Here is a 17,697-nt window from a genome sequence, read left to right as displayed (position 1 = left end):
GTTTCTTTGTATATAATTACAATATTTTACTTAGAGTTTTAATTTTTGCATCCTGTGCATCACTAGCAGCTACCATAAATATTTAGCTGGTAAAAAGTATTAAATTTAATTAGAAAATAATTTATGAAAAAATTATAAATATCATGTATACATAGATATAAGCAGCGTTTTTATAAGACTGATTTCTTCTTTGATTACTATTTTAACAATAATGTTACCTATATGGATTTTTTTGAAATTTCCAGAAGACCCTGCCTGACTTAGTTTCTTTCTTTTTCTTGGAGAATATTTAATAAATTGAAGTTGTTGTTCCTGTAGACTTAAAATCCCCAGCCTAAGTAAGATACAAAATGTGAGCTGCAAAGCAAACATGTTCTGTGTGATTTTTTCCATGCAGCCGTACTAGCATCCCTTAAGCCTGATTTTACTGTGCAGCTCTGAATCCCATACAATATTGAATGTTGATGGCTGGACTCCTAATGATTGTGAGATGATGTAGTGGTTGGAGAGGTTCAGAAAAGTTTGCTGGAAGTCAATTGAAACACCATTTGTAGTATTTTTTCTTGGGCTCAAATCAATATTTGAAGTGGTATCTGTATAACCTAACTGAAATTCTCTTCCTCCAGAAGGTATTATAATCATATGCTATAAATAATAAGAAATACTATTTGAAACCATTATGAAACATATGCTGAGTCATGTTAACTAAAATTAACTAAACATTTTCATGACTTGTAAGTATGTTGCTTCTCAGAATATAAGGTTAATGTGTAAACTGGTTTTGTTGCCTAGATTTTAAACAGCCTTTTTTTCTGTGTCTAAATAAAATGATTGCGTGATTTTTATCAGAGGCTCAGGCAGTTCTTTCCTTTGCCTTCAGGTGTCTCCTGATTCTTGTCTCTCTCTGCCCCTTGAATTAAGAAAAACATTTCTGGGGAGTGGAGGAATAGAAATATGGAATATTTTTGAGTGGAAGGGTGGGAGAAAGTAGCCAAGAATAAAAAGACTAGAAACCACTGGCAATACGGAGGGATGTAGCTGATGTTTGAGGCTGGATGAAGAGGAGCAAAGGCATCCAGAAAAAAACCTCTACCAAGAGGAGGCTTCCAGGATAGGAAGGAGAAAGAGACATTTTTTTCTTGGCTTTTTAAATTTTTTTTTAATTAAAAATAATGCGAAAGTCTGTAAAAAAATTTCTTCAAATTGTTTTAAATTATTTTTATTGCACTAATTCCCATATATGACACTGAGATATTGCTGGATTTTTTTTCACAAAATCAACAAAAGTGGATGTACTCTTCACATACTTTCACATTTATACATAAATCAAAAGAATAATGACAAGTAACATGGAGAATGAGTAGCAACAATCTTTTGAAAAAACACAAATATTTTTCCTCTACATATTCCATTCAAACTAAAAAATTTAAATTCAGAAGACTCTGATAGTCCTTTGGCAAATTAACTGTATTTTATATGCTTTTATAATGAGCCTTTGAGACCCATATAAGCACACATGTATCTCAGAATATTAAAAGAAGAAAATTACTGTTCTTAATAACCTGCAATTACATAATTTATATATGTCTTTAAATGGCCTTTTCTCATAGTTTTGAGGTCAGCTTTTTCAGATTTTTGATGTGATAAATTAATGCCTTCCAAAGGAACACATAAAAAGGAAGAAGCAAGAGCTGATCTAAATTTTTGTTACTTTAATATCAAATTGCAATTTAGTCTCCTAAATCAGCATGCACTCTCTTCAGTTCTCTGGAACTGAATTTCTTGCCCTGCTAAATGACTTAAATGCATCATAGTCTTTTGCCTTTTAGGCTTACAGTCCAAGCTGAATGTCCAATGCACTTGGAGGACTTCCCTATGGATGCGCACTCTTGCCCACTGAAATTTGGCAGCTGTAAGTATATAATGTGAAGTATGGCCTTTGGTTAGTGAATATCTAACATTGCTCAGCATAATTTTGTTTCAGTAAATTCTTACATGAGATATTTTAACCACGAGATGGTATTTTTAAAAATATTTGTAACCTGACACATCAAAATCCCTTTTTTCTATTCAGTGTTGTGTCTTCTAGTGTATTTTAAAGATTTCATGACTCCAGTTAACAATAAAAACTCTGCACCTAATCAACACTGCACTGTGCAAACCACACAGCGTGGTGTGTGGTTTGCAGCGTGCAAACCACACCGACAAACATAGAACTGGACGCACATAACCTGTGCAGTATTAACGAAGAGCAGATCAATGACTTCAATAAATGTTTGTTTTCATTTATTAGAACATTTAGTTTCTCTTTATCGTTAATGATATTTGTCTTTATGCTCTTGTTCTATTGAAGGCAATAACGGCACCTTCAGATAAAAATTTTTACTTGTTAGTGCATCTGCATGTTAGAGACAGGTGGACTTTGATCTCACTAGTGTTATTTTAACAGCAGCATTATTTAATTTACTTATATTACAGCCCTTCTTCTTCTTCATTACATATGTTTCCTGGATTTTGTACACTAAAAGTTTTATTTTCTTTCATTGGCTGCAGACTACATTCTCTGTTGGGCCCAGGAAAGGGATATTTTTTTTGAGGAAACAAGTTAATACCCTTAAATTCTGGCTGATTTCATAATAATTGTAGCAACCACAGGTTCCAAACAGGGGATATGCTGCCACTAAGGACATCATTAACGAGACGATCATTTTAAGAGTGCTGTACACACTCTCCTCATAGCCCTGTGAAATCTTTTTTCCTTGAAGTTAGGAGCAAATTAGACCAAGCCTGTGCTTCTGATGATGTTTCCACACTAGAGGGAAATCTTATCTATGGAGATTAGAATCAACAGTGTTTGTATCATGGAGCCTTTTTTGCCCCCTAAGTATTATATTTCTAATACTTAATGCAGCCTAAATAGCTAACACCAGAGATGTTAGCCAAAATTGTCTGCTGACTAATAATATTTACATAGGTGTGCAAGCAAGATATGTTTGATTTATAAGTTTTTGGAGGAAAAAAAGACAGAAATGTAGCCTTAAAACAACTTTAAAAATCCTGTAATAATGAAACATATGCCAAGAGGCTACTTTCTTCATTTTCATTCCTAAATTGATAACCCTTCTGACTAAGTATATTAGACTTTGTGTGAATAGGAGGGATTTTTGTTAGTTTCATTTTTTTTCTTACCAGTTTGTTCTTTGTTCTCTGCCTATGGTTTCTGGTTTTCTAATAATCCAGAGAATTCTAAATGTGAGCAATGTGATTTAAAAAAAACCCTCTCTTTCATTTCTCTCGTAGTCATCTGTGCTTCAGCCTGTTGGCATATCCAGGGGACTCTTATTTCTGTTCATTTTGAATGGCTTCACACACATTTTATTTCCTTACCTTTCATTTTCAGACAACTGTGCATTTTTCAGCTTTTATTCTGGGCCAGAATCTGAATGATGAATAGTGGTGAAAATAAGCAGGAATCCTGAGGATTTGGGTTTAACTGAGGCAAGTTTGCCAGTGGTATATATTTGTCACAGCTCTTCGTATGCTGCTATTCTTACACTGCTGGGAGGATCATCAGCATGTATGAATGTCTTTTTTTATAAGTAAGAGAAAAGCCAAACTGAATGTATGGGAGAAGCTGTAGTTTAATAGATCATCTTTCTTTATTATTTTCAAAAAATCTAGTCAACAGTGGGGAGGATGCGGACAAATCAACAGTTGGTCATATTGATTTGCATTTAGTGCTGATTTGCAAAGATATTCTTGTGGAAATATGGAAAGATAGATGGAAAGTGTTAAGAATCTCTACGTGCTACCCACCTGCTAGATTTTGTTAGTTATGCAATTTATGTCTAGTTGCATGAAGAAGCTTCTTTCTGATCCTCTAGAGATTTCTCAAGTATTTGCAGACCAACAGAAATTATGCTTTTCTCTTTCACTGCACTACAGTTATGGTGTAAGATTTAAAATGTACTTTTCTCAGTCATTCCAAATGAACACACAACTTTTTCCATCAGTGATTTACCCTTTTCCTTTCATATGCCATTTGTTAATAGAATATTTAGCTGGAAAATCTTTCAGGACATACTCGAATTTTTTTGTTTCTTACTACAGTGACACTGTTGCTGTTTAAAATACAGCGTTGATTGGCTTTCATTCTAGTTTATTTTGACAGACCTCAGGCTAAATGTATGTTTGATCATGAATGTACTGAGAGAGCAGCTGCTTAATGTCAGTGTGCACCCCAAAATGATGGCAGGGAGTGAGATTTAAGAGGGTAGGCAGGGCAAGGCACAGAGCCACTACAAGGGCACTGTCACTGACCCTGGCTTCCCATATTTAAGTCTGAATTTCAGCTAATAACAAAATGCTTGTAATACATCCCCAGAGTTGATAGTGGGGACAATGAAAGGTCAGAACAATATAGCAATGAATTTTCAAAAATGTTGTGCGTTCTAAATCTTGCAAATCTCATCTGCCTTACCAAAGTTATAGGATACATATAATACCTAATCTCCGACAATTTTTTTAACAGTGTAGAAAAGATGTTGTTTGTAACTTCTTAGCAATAAGTTGTGGTTAATAAGATCACAAATGAGTGTCCTGTTCCCATGCTGCAACAGGTATTTACTCTACGATAAAGCTATTTAAACAGCTAAACATATTTTTTACTATATCATTTTAAACTGTTTTCGGTGAATTTTAATTTGAAAATTAACTGGGTATTGTAATTCTATGAGTTTTGATGGAAGCTGTTTAATTTAAATTGCTGACAAAATATTTTACCTTGTTTCTCACAGATGCGTACACAACATCAGAAGTGACATACATTTGGACTTATAACGCTTCAGATTCAGTACAGGTGGCACCAGATGGCTCAAGATTGAATCAGTATGACCTTTTAGGTCAAACAATTGGAAAAGAGACAGTTAAATCAAGTACAGGTTAGTAAAAGATATTTTGAAGAAATAGGCAGTTGCTTGCTCTGAAGAATATATTTCTGGTGCTGTTAAAGGCTACTGAAAAAATGGTTGCAAATGGTGATCTATTAGGCATAGTCAATGTACTGTACAAGTAACACAAACCAACACTTTACTGATTCTTTCATATTAATAAGTAACTGGTGATAGAAAAATTGAGCTTGTCTGCAGTGACTGTTTTTTAAATGCTGGCTGGAGCTCCATGTTGAATCCTTATATTTGTAACCCAAGTTTGGGATATTTGTTTAATTTCATGTGAGGACACTTTTTGTCTATTAAATGATAAAGCATATAGGTTTCCCTTCCATCATGTTTTTGGTATTAAACACTGTCTTATTCTACCAGACTCTAGACTGTTTTCCTACATGTGCCATTCTGTGATGGGCCCCCATGACTACTTTCTAACCATGATTAAGTTCTCAAGGAGCTGTTGTGTGAATGCAGAGTTGCTTATGTGCAGAAGCCTTCAGGGCTGAAGCTCTTCTCAAGGCATACAAAAGTTCCTGGAAGTTCCTTAACACTCATCTGTCATGGAACTCAGTGGGAATAAGATATAGCTGTACTCAAAATCTTTCTTTTATTTTGTAGGATGCTTTCTATTACAGAGTACTTTCAGTACAATATAACCCTAGCACATTTGGTTCACATAAATGTAGCAAACTTTCTCTTACCAAAGAAATGGACTTTCTTAAGGTTTTGTTTCATTGTATTTTGTTTGTTTGTGGCACCTAGGTGAATATACAGTTATGACGGCTCATTTTCACCTGAAGAGAAAAATTGGTTATTTTGTCATTCAGACTTACCTCCCCTGTATCATGACTGTCATTCTCTCTCAAGTGTCATTCTGGCTGAACAGAGAATCTGTACCTGCCAGGACAGTCTTTGGTGAGTATACTGAGTAGCATTAGCTCTATTTGCAACAGCTGAAGATGCTAGGAAGTATTTTGGAAGTAAAGGCCTTTTTCATCCAAGTTAAAGTGTTTGTAGAATGTGATATTATTTCTAGTCCAAACAGCTTTTCAACTGCAGCTTACACATCTCCCGAGAATCCCAAAGATTTTGGAAATTAGTACATACAAGAGAACTGTCCATATATATCCTTGACTCTTTTAAGAGGAAAAAAATTTCACAGAATAGAAAAGGTATTAATGTTTTTATTTTAAAAGTAAATTTGGTAAATTTACATGATTTTCTGAAATAAATTACCTTGATATTATCCAAGTGTTTTGGTACTTGATAAATAAACAGATTTCTAAATACATTTGTAAAGTAAGCAAATTAAATTTGAATTTGTTGAATTATTTTTGTTAAATTTTTCAAGCTGCAGTTCTTTTAAAGAAACCCTTTTCTAAGGGTCTGGACAACACATTTTCACTAATTCAAGTTGGAGTGTACTGTGAGGCAGCGAACAGCTTCAGCAGAGCAATATAATGGTACTTCTCTTACAATAAGGTTTTGCTCTCTATTTAAACCAAATAAAAAAAACCTCTTTCTTATTTGCGTAACTTAAAGTTCTTTTAGTTTATTTGCTTTTAGAGAAAAAGAGATTAGCACAACAAAAATAATGTCTATGTGGAATCAGCCATCAGAAATGCTGTATAAAATCATATGATTAGTCATCAGTAAACACCATGCACTCTTAAAAAAAATAGTCCAAACTCAAATGCATATTAAGTATGATGTACAACAAAGCACTTACTCTCACTCCTGGTAGAGAAAATACAACACAAAACATTGTGAAAATTTCAGGTTTGAATATGAGCCTTGTTGAAGTGAAATGAAATGGGTCAGTGGTTTCAGTGGGACCAGAATTCTACCACGGTTTCCTTCTTCAAAATCTTATATGAATTTAGACATTTCTGCTTATGAAAATGCACATTCCTGTTTCTAGCCTTGCAAGTACACTGTCAAATCCTTCTATATCTCTGTCTTTGCCCTTTTCTGTACCTGTTCCTATACATTTAGGACATTGTAGCTAGTTTCTCCAAAAAAAGTCTCACATCTACTCTTTCTAAAATGCTCTTTCTGTTATTGTCTCACTGTAAAAATGCACTCCATCAGTAACAAGGCACTAGGATCAAATTCCTGAAATTTGTGTCTCTTCTTGTACACTTCTTTCTTGTTCTTGATTTATTTTTTGTTTAATAAATGGGGGGTTTTTAGAAATAAGCAACATCTGCATGGCAGCCTGTTGCTTTACTCTCCTGAGGATTAGCATAATATGGATAATGAACAGTGGCCTGCTTCAGGATGTTTTGAGGGAGCTGTGTAGGATGGCTGCAAGAACAGAGCCACAGCACTCAGTGCCATAAAACTTGAAATCTGTTTATTAAGCATGATGGGTATATGGAGAAGATAGCATTTTCTATGGCAGTATTTTATTCCTGCCACACAGACATGGACCTCACCTGCCACTCAGGTCTCTGGCCCCTCCAGGCCAGCTTAAACTGGCACCCTGAACCCAGGGAAACAAGACAGGTTTTAGGCTCTACCTGTTGGAACAGCCTAACCCTGGCATGCAGAATTTCACCTCAGGCTTAGCCTTTTGCATTGGGTTGTGTTGGGTTAGATTTTCCCTGAGGAGCTGTTTCTTAACATTCTTTTACACTCTAGATGAGGTTGTCAGCTTAAACTGCCAATGGCCTTTCTAAATACATAACTTTGGGTGAATCTCCCACTCTTTTTCCATACCTGCTGGCAGCAGTTGTCACTGGGATTTCTGATACCCTCTATTCTCCTGTCTAAATGTATTACAAAAGTGTGAAGTTAGCCACAGTTTCATAACAAAGTCCATATATTGCTTTTTACTGTTTTATGGCTGTACTGAATTATTCTTGACAGAACTGGGCAGATGCACTCAAGGTTTTGTTTGGATAGTACTTTCAGGTAGACTCCATCCAGTGACATAAGAAGCCCACACTACAGTTAAGTTAATAAAACAAGCTACTTTCAGCAAGGAATATAAAAACCTTAGGAGATTTTTCCTTTACACTTTTATTGATCGTACTTAATTTTTAGTTTTTATATGGAGTAGTCACTTGTTAGATGCTCATCTTTGCATTTTATATTAAATATATCAATATTAAAATATAATGAAACAGAATTTATTGGTTTTGAGAATGTGTTTTTAAAATCAATGAGATATCAATGAGACATTTATTTCAAGTACCTTCTTGAGAGCTAAGCAATAACTGTTGGAATACTGTTCCTCTCAAAGAAACATAACTTCTAGTTATTCAAAGCACCACTTAGCATTTATTATTCCATGCGTGAAAGAAGTTACTTTTCTTTTCCCTTTCTATTCTCTTGCAATGTAGTTTCAAGTTCTAGGTTAACATTAAGGGCTTGGTATAATGAACCATATTTTATAGTTGAGCTCTTTAATCCCTTTTCTTTATGGTATCTATTTAATGTTGTTGACCTACCCTATCCCAAGTGAATTGTGGCCTAATGTTATATTGCTTCAACTTTGCTTTAAATTACTGGAAGAGGAAAGTTTTGTCATCATTGATTAAATAAGTCTTGAATATGTTTTCTGTAGCAGATAAATCTGAAAAGCTTTTGATTGCATTCTTAATGAAAGAGAATGAGCCTGGTTCATAATGCCTTCACTTAGTGCAAGATTACAATCTGTTTCATTTAGTAATGTGTTTATTGTTATGCGTTTAGTGTCAACAGTATTAGCAAAACTAATCTTGTGCATCTTATTGAATTTTCACTTCATTTTTAATGGGTCATAGCATTTAGAAGCATCACGTGTTTGAATAGCAGCATTACGTGCAGGTGACAGAAAATCAGAAATTAGTTTTCTTAATGCTACAGTAATCTGTGTTTTAACTCGCACAGAGTATCAATAAGGATGTTAAAATAATGTAGTTAGATATATAGCCTTTGTTAATTGAAGCAAACAAGAACAAAGTTAGTAGTCGTATTACTATATAGTATATTGTTCAAAATGCAGAATTTTAAATTTGCATAGCTATGTTCTTTTGTCATCTCACTGTGATAATTTATTGTTATGCTGCATTCCTGTGTCTGTGTTTTTGTTTCTTCTTGGTGTGGGTCCTTTCCATGGGGTGCAGTCCTTCAGGAACAGACTGTTCCAATGGAGGTCCCCTGTGGAGCCACAGGTCCTGCCAGCAGCCTGCTCCAGTGAAGGTTTTCCACTGTCTCACAGCCTCCTTCAGGCATCCACCTGTTCTCTCGTGGGGTCCTCCATGGGCTGCCGGTGGATCTCTGCACCCGTGGTTCTCCATGGGCTGCAGGTGGACAGCCTGCCTCAATATGGTCTTCTCCATGGGTTGCAAGGGAATTTCTGCTCTGGTGCACCAGAGCACCTCCTCCCACTCCTTTTACACTGACCTGGGTGTCTGCAGAGTTGTTTCTCTTACATATTCTCAATCCTTTGTGCAGTAATGTTTTTTCTCCATCTTAAATATGCCATCCCAGAGGCACTGCCACTATCACTGTTGGGCTTGGCCTTGGCCAGCAGCTGCAGGTCCGTTTTGGATTGGCTGACATTGGACCTCTCAACCATAGGGGAAACTTATGGCAGCTTCTCACAAAAGCCACCGCTGTAGCCCCCCACTACCAAAATCTTGCCATGCAAGTGTAACTTTTTAATTTTGCCTCTACAGAAAGAGGAACACAAAGTTTAGATTTTTTTCTCTGGTTACTTTTACATGAGAATTGAATAATCTTTTTGAGCAAGTCTGTATATGCAAAGTACCTTTTTTCATTTTATTGAAAGAAATCTCAACTGTCTTTATTTATTTCTCCTTTCACATGCTGCAGATTACCTTTTGTGACTGTGGAGATAGCCCACCACTCACACCTTCAGTTTATAATTTTTTAATTGGGAATTTCTGCTAACTGTAGGCAAAACACTTAAGTAGTAGGTACTGGACACTGGAAAACTCTAACCCTGAGTAAGACTGAGCTGGCTGAAAACAAACTAATATGTCTTCTCAGCTCAGTGGTGTGTGAAGGCAATAGCTCATATTCTGTAGTGACATAATTACATGCAATTTTATTGAAGTTGGGGTAAATAGCACTTGCCATTCAACTTTGGGAATAAGCTTGGCTGTTGATCAATGGGGAACTTTGTTCCATTGCTCAGTATTGATACAGTGAAGCAACATGAACACCAGCTTCACCATGTGTATATGTAGCTTAACTGACTGACTGAATACAACTTTTCTGGAAATAGATTGTTATGTTCCTTGCCTCCCATGCCATTTAAAGAAACTGTTTTGTGTTGTTCCTTTAGTAAAAAGGGTAGACAGAACACTTGAGCTATTTTCTGTAATCTTTCTCTCAATGGTTGTTCAGACTTCTCTCCTGCTGCTTAAGCAAAATCATTGTACAGTCCTTTTGCATTGCATTTTCTAGTAATAAATATACATTGTGTAAATAAAAACCAAACAGGATGGTGTATAGCCAAATGTTATGGTGCAAAATTTACTTTAAAATTACTCTACCTCCAAAATTTTTAAGCTTTTGTTTACACCTCTAACCATTTACTCCTGGAGTGATGAAATGAAATGGTAATCTGTATCTCTAAAACAGACAACAGTGTTTTCTTTCTGCAGTTATTTGTATTTATGAATCTATTTGGGTTTTGGACCAGGTTGAGATATCTAGTTACCAAAAAACACTTGCAATTACTATTAAAAAAAAAAAAAAGAGAGAGGAAGAGTGAAACAATAATGACATTAACTTCTTAATTAAAAAAAAGGCAACTTATCAATCCTTCTGTAATACATTCTTCAACCATTCTGTATATCTTTGCAAACTGCTGTGATGAAAGGATAAAATAGTGGGAAGACATTAGATAAACTGACATTATAAGAAGTAGACCTCATTTTAAACATTTTGTATAAATTGTTTGCAAAGCTGAAGTACCTCTTTTGTTACAGAAATCTCCTTTGGTAAGTCATTATTTAGGCCTTTCAAAGGAGGTTTCAACATTCTAGCACAAGAAGGCTAGGACATGATGAGTGTACTAAAATCTCTTCAAATTAGAAAAATCAGTTGATACACAAAAGGTGAAATTAGGTTCCAAAGAAACTTGTCCCTGCTGAGAAGTAGCCTGACTTTTACACAAAAATATTGACATGAACTAGTTGTCATGACATATGTCATATGTGCTAGCTCCTCCAATTTCCACTGTATGTTTTTAATTATGCATTTCTACCTTTTCAGATTATCTATGTTATAAACATAACAGAGCTAGTATTTTCCACAGATATAAGTTTAGTGCCAGTGAAAAGTGTTAAACGTGCAGCCCTGAAGATGGATTTTCTCTCTCCAGTAAGCAGATGCTGCTTCAAAAGCAACACCCTAAAAAAAATCCCAGGCAATCAAATAATTCCAGTCTTGGTCTGAATGGATAAATCTGTGGTGATGGAAGATATTTAGCTTTTGTAGACATGGACTGCTGAGAACAAAACTCTCTACTATAAAAATGCTTGGTCCTCTTCAGAGAAAGGAAATGCCAATGGTTTATTTTTTGGACTTTTTTTAAAGACTAACTGATGACTACTCCTGGTCTCTTATAAAATTTTACCTATCTATTTCCTTCTGGCATCCATTCAGTGCCACATCTGATGGGTGTTGGGCTATAGGAGATAGTTCTTGACTTGTATATAAACTGTGATCTTTCTACATTTTTGGGAAATATCATGCAATCTTTCCATGACCTTTTAAATATACTTTTTTCCTCTAATATATTGAGTACTTCATTGTAGAGGTAAAATCTACTCGCTGTTTTTTATACCAATTTTAGTTCACTAGTGTTATGAATTAGATAAGAAATGAAGGATTGTTTTCATCTGGTCAGTGTATGGTTTTGTGGGGTTTTAAGTCTTTGTGAAATAAATGAATTTTGTTAACAAGATGACCATATTCCTCCACTTTAATAATTTTTCAGTCCTCTCAGGTTTAGCAGTGACAAGGAGGCAGATTATTTCAATTCAGTTTTTTTTCATAAAGAAGACTTGATAATACTGATTTTTGAAATTAATTATAGTGTGCAAAATCATCTGTCTTTTGTCTGAAGAATAACAGCAATGTAAAAAGACTAGAGAATCCTAACTGTCAGATATCACAGATTAAATTTTCTGTTCAATTTTTTCACACTCAATTCAGGTTAAATGATTGTGGAAGATTGAACATAACTGGATTTAAAGACTGAAGGAATAAATGAAAGTATGTTGGCAATGGTCTGACAGCGTACTGCTTCATTAGCATTTGGGTCACAAAGTGGTGTGACTTGCCGAATTGTTTAGAGAAATTGTCAAGTGCTAGCAAGATACAAGATGCAAATTTGTGATGTTTTAATTGAGACTAGGAAAGATCAGCAGTAAATCTTAAATCAGATTTCTGAAGAAGTCAATGGGGCTTCCAGAAGATTGGTTTATTCTGAAAGGTAGGACTTAAACAGAGCAGTACCTTAGCAACTGTATATATTTACATGTAAATGAGGTCACCTTATGTGTGAGAAACATACTTCCATATAATTGTAATAATTTATCTGCAGCTCAGGAATGGTGTTAAAATTTGCATGTGATAACTTTAAATGTAAGATAGGCTGTCTTTTCTTTAGGTGCTGAAAATAATTAAGCTATATGTTGTGTAAGTGTTAGGAGAGAACAAGTTCTTTACAAAATATATTGTCTGCGCTTTTTTGTATCATGTAGTATGACAGCTGCTTCCTTTTCATTATATAGACTAGTAGATTCCAACAGTGTCATGGCTGATTCCAGGCCAAATCCGCTTAAATTTATGGAGGCTGAAAAACGGCAATTAGGGATTTATGTTTGCTGAGGTGTCTGGATACAATGTGACTCAGCAGGATGCTTCCATGCCTCGTCTTCCCTGCTGCACAGACCTTTGGAAGCTCATCAAGAGACAGTAGCACTGAGACTGAGTCCACTTAGCTTTGCTCTGCCACCGTTTGTAGCACCCTCAGAGATGGAGATTCTTCACTGGAGGGATGGAAATTGCAAAGCCTGAGGAGGTCTCAGTAGGTGTAATTGCTGTCTTTCTTCCCTTTCACACAGTGGTTAAAATTGGTTCTCTTGTAGCAGAAGGATAGTCTGAGCTATGTTGATCCTTCAGAACCCAGGTGACAGATTGCTGACCGCAGAGGATCTGACTTAGGAAGAGTGACTTTACTTTCTGTTGGGAAGCCTCTTACAACAATTTTATGAGTGTGTATTTGTTGAAGCTGTGATGTGCATATATTTCTGCCATGGAATTCTCCTTTGCCTGTCATAATGGAGTGTAGGCTTACTGATCTGTGCTAAGTATATCACTTTGTGTTGCTTTTAATTCTGGAGATACATTTAATGGTGACAAAGGGAATAGTTTAGTTTGTCTAAGTGGTATTCAGCCTGAGGTGGGAGAACTGATTTACTTAAGGAATGGAGACTGCATTTGTGGTTATGGGTTTCTGCTTGCTATATTTGATTCAGAAAAATGTTCTTCTCTTCCTTTCCTCCCATGTATCTTTTTTCTGATTTTTTTTTTTAGTATAATTCCTGATTTCCTACTGGGTCCTCATTATGTAAAAAGTACTGCAAAATGCTTCTAGTAACTGCCACAGTGAATGAACAATCTTCCTGGATCATCAAGTCTTGTTTTCTGACACATAATATAGTTATAATAATCTGGCATTTCAAATCAATGCTGTTCTAGAAAACAATCCATGTTACCTGAATGAAAACTTATCTTGTTTGTATATTCAACTATGTCACTGGATGGTTTGAGAGACAGTTACTGGCAAAAACAAACAAACAAACAAAAAAACCCCAAACCCCCGATATTCATCAGGGAAGTTTAGACAACAAAATTGAACTAGAATACTTCATAGAAATATCCAGATGTAACCTTTAATATAGTTCTGGCAGTTTATCACCAACTTAGATAAGCAGATTTTCCTTTGCGCTTCAAAAACATACCATAATAGTTTTTGGCTTGTATTTTTCTTAACATTCAAAATCCAATAAATAATGTTGATGTCATGTTTTTGTGTCCCCTTGCAGGAGTAACAACTGTGTTGACAATGACAACACTAAGCATCAGTGCTCGAAATTCACTCCCCAAAGTAGCATACGCAACAGCTATGGATTGGTTTATTGCTGTTTGTTATGCATTTGTATTCTCTGCATTAATTGAATTTGCAACTGTAAATTATTTCACAAAACGAGGATGGGCCTGGGATGGAAAAAGTGTAGTGAATGATAAGGTAAGTCCTAAGGAAATAGTCCTATTTTCAGTCAATTGCACTAAACCAGCTGTAATACGTTGTTTTGATAAAATAGGCTATATAAAAAAAATAATATATGGTTCTTTAAATCAAAAGAATGTGAGTGTATTTTCTGTCCTGAACAAAAATATATCTCCCCTGATGTAGCAAATCCCATTTGGTCTCACTAATCCAGATTTAGTTATCAAGCACTTTTTTTTTTTTTTTTAAATATTGGGAGCTGTCTGCCTTGTTTTTTAACTCCTCAGACACAACTTTATCTGGTCATTCATAAAATTGAATACAGGTTATATTGGTTGATAACTTTTTTTTAATCTTTTAATTCAATCGAGTTGGAAATAAGAAAAAGAATACAGAAAAATGTAATGTATATTGATTTTCCTAGTAAGTAAGGATCAGAAAACAAATTAATGTCCATATATGTAACAACTGTGAATAACAAAATCTAGAACCTTTGAATATTTTCAGTATTCTAAAACTTATCCCTATAGATAGGTAGACATTAATTTAAAAGCTAATTTAAATAGCAGTTGTACAAAATTCTTCTTCACCTATGAGGTATTGATGCTCTGAGCGTGCAGAAATACAGTCATGCCTTAATTTTTTGGTTTTGATAGTGGTGTAGGTGTGATAGCATGAAGTTTTAACTTGATAGAATTTTTTATTTCACGAACAGAATGAACTGGTGATACACCTAACTTTGTATATTTACAGATTAGAATTGTAATAACACAGAACAAATATTAAAACTCACCTGTTTTTACTGACTTAATATATAATTTTGTTCTATCCCAGTCCCTGATTCTACCAATGAAAACAGATTTCTTCTGACAAGGAATACACTGATTTCTGTAATTCTTCTTAAAATAGGATAGAATATTGTTTGCTTCCTGAATGATTATAGTAGATGTGAAGCAAAGTTTCATCAACTGATGATTTCTCAGCAGTTTGAATGCATAAAGAAGAAAAATGTTCAGATAATAGTAAAGGAGAATTAGAAGAAGTGTACATTCTTTGTAAGTCCCTGTGACTTCCATAAGGACGCGAACTATCCATAACTTCAGCATCTATTCCCTCCTGCTAGAGGTAGATACTGAATCACCTCAAGTTTACCAGCATCTCGTGAGTGAAGCTTTTCAGACTGGCACATTGCTCTTGCATTGTAATTATGTGGGGAGCCCTTATAAACTCTCTGATCATCCTTTGGTTGTTCCTTTAAAGTAGTACAGCAGTGTTGTCTCATAATCTTGGGAGCAGCAACTGTTTAACAGCTAGATAGTATTCCTTCCCTAGGAATGACAAAATTAGTCATTACGTTCTAAGATTTCTTTACCATTCACATGTCCAGTTCTCTACGTTCTTCAAAATGACTCAACAAAAAGCTAAACTTTTTACATAGTCATTATTTCTCATACGAAAATATGGTTCATCTTTATTATGCAGATTTCATTAATGGTAGTACAGATACCTTTTAAAAACACACTAATTTTGTCTGAAAGGAAGGAATTATAGATGAATTAGAGTGTTTATCTCATAATTTGATTTGGTAATTTGTTCTTATTTTTTCTGGATGCATCTGTACACCCAAAGCCAGGCTTACTCTTCACCAATTAAAGCTAAATATGTTTCCTCAGTGACAGTCATCTGTGTTCACCTTATATGGAAATTCTTGTCTCAGTGCTGTTGACATGGAATTTGTCTCACAGGAAAGCAGGTGCAGGAACAAGCTACATGTTTGATCAACACTATTTCACATTCCAGTCAACAAGGAACAATGCTAAACTCCCAACTGATTCTCAGATTCTCTTTTTATGTGACACCATCTCCTAAGACAAGGTATTTTGGGCACAGCGTCTAACCATGAGGATCTTACCAAGACTTTTAGATGGCAGGTATAAATATAAAATTGGACATAATTTAAAACCAACACTTGGAAATTGGGTAGATGGCTCCCAGTGGAAGTAAATATTTTAAATATACCTGAAAAATGCACCTGTATGAGAAATGTCACAAGAATTCCCTCACTTGTGCCACTTCCATTAGATTAAAAATCAAAACAAACCAATACAACAGCTGATGATTTCTTATATGATCCAAAAGCTAACTGTTTCTTTTTTAATTCTGTATTTTGTGGAAGGGATAGAATGAATCTAATATTTATTGACCTGTCTCTAAATAATATATGTATATATTTCATATTACATTATTATAAGTATAAAATTATATGTTATATTTTTATATATATATGTAAATAATATCTGTTGCTTCCTGAGAAATTGCCTTCTATTCTTTCCTGTAGGTTATTCAAAATTCCTTAGTTTGACATTGCTGCAAAACAGTGAATCAATCTATAACATTACAGCCTGCGTACCTATATATATGTCTAAAACCTGAAGCCTGTATTCATTATCTACACATCCCTGTACCTATGTGTACACATAGACTCTCTACTGAACTGCTATAGGCTGAATTTTAGCCCTTTGAAAGCATACACAATCCCATAACAACACAGAATTGTTGAGGTTAGAATTGACCTCTGGAGATCATCAAATTTAACTCCCCTACTCCAAGCAGGGTCAACTAGGGGTGGTTGTTCAGGGTCATGTCCAGACATTTTTTAATATCTCCAAGAATGGAGATTCCACAACCTCTCTGGACAATCTGTGCCAGTGGTCGGTCATGCTTATGGTAAAAGACTTTTTTTTTTTTTGGTAGGTCAAAGTGGTATATTCTGTATTTCAGTTTGTGCTCATTGTGTCTTGTCCTTCCACTGGATATCATTGGGAAGAGTCTGGTCTTCTTTACTCTCTCCCATCAGATATTTATACGCATTGTTAAGATTCCTCCCAGAGCCTTCTCTTTTCCAGGCCTAACAGCCCCAGCTCTCTCAGCCTTTCATATTTCGGATGCTTCAGGCTTTAAATCATCTTTGTCGTCTTTCACTGGACTTGCTTTATTATGTCCATGTCTGTCTTGAGCCAGGAAGCACAGAACTGTACCCAGGGCTCCAGATGTGCCTCACCAGGGCTGAGTTGAGGGGAATGATCACTTCCCATGGTCTGGTGGCAATGCTCTCTGTAATGCAGCCCAGGAGGCTGTTGGCCTTTGTGTCTGTAAGGGCTCATTGCTGGCTTGTGTTTGACTTAGTGTCTACCAGGACCTCCTGGGCTTTCTCTGCAAAGCTGCTTTCCAGCCCATTAGCCCCAACCTGTGCTAGTGCATAGGCTTATTTCTCCCCAGGTGCAGGATTTAAATTTCTCTTTGCAGACCTTCATTAAATTATTTAAATTCCATCCCATTTTTCTTATCTTCTGCTATTTTTTAGGTTCTTATTTCTGTTCTCATCACTGCAATTCTATTGTAAGGAGACTGATACAAAGCAACTAGAGAAAGTCCAACTCTTTTCCAGTTATCCTTAAAATCACAGTGACAGACCCTTCCTCATATAAC

At 35.4% G+C, this 17,697-nt stretch overlaps 1 protein-coding gene across 1 annotated transcript in view; it reads left to right on the top strand.

Annotated features, from left to right (window-relative positions):
* Positions 1 to 16,389, top strand: part of GABRA2 (gamma-aminobutyric acid type A receptor alpha2 subunit) — a 56,717-nt gene extending 40,328 nt beyond the window's left edge. The window contains exons 6-10 of the mRNA XM_027635426.1: positions 1,830 to 1,912; positions 4,797 to 4,940; positions 5,709 to 5,861; positions 14,024 to 14,226; positions 15,954 to 16,389. Coding sequence (XP_027491227.1) covers positions 1,830 to 1,912; positions 4,797 to 4,940; positions 5,709 to 5,861; positions 14,024 to 14,226; positions 15,954 to 15,986 — 616 coding nt within the window. The 3' untranslated portion in view covers positions 15,987 to 16,389. The remainder of the gene's footprint in view (positions 1 to 1,829; positions 1,913 to 4,796; positions 4,941 to 5,708; positions 5,862 to 14,023; positions 14,227 to 15,953) is intronic.
* Positions 16,390 to 17,697: the final 1,308 nt, after the last annotated feature.

Source organism: Corapipo altera, unplaced genomic scaffold (assembly GCF_003945725.1).
Source record: "Corapipo altera isolate COAL_440 unplaced genomic scaffold, ASM394572v1 22b, whole genome shotgun sequence".
NCBI classification, from domain to species: Eukaryota; Metazoa; Chordata; class Aves; order Passeriformes; family Pipridae; genus Corapipo; species Corapipo altera.
Note: the sequence above shows the minus strand (reverse complement) of the source record. Positions and strands in the feature narration are given on the sequence as shown.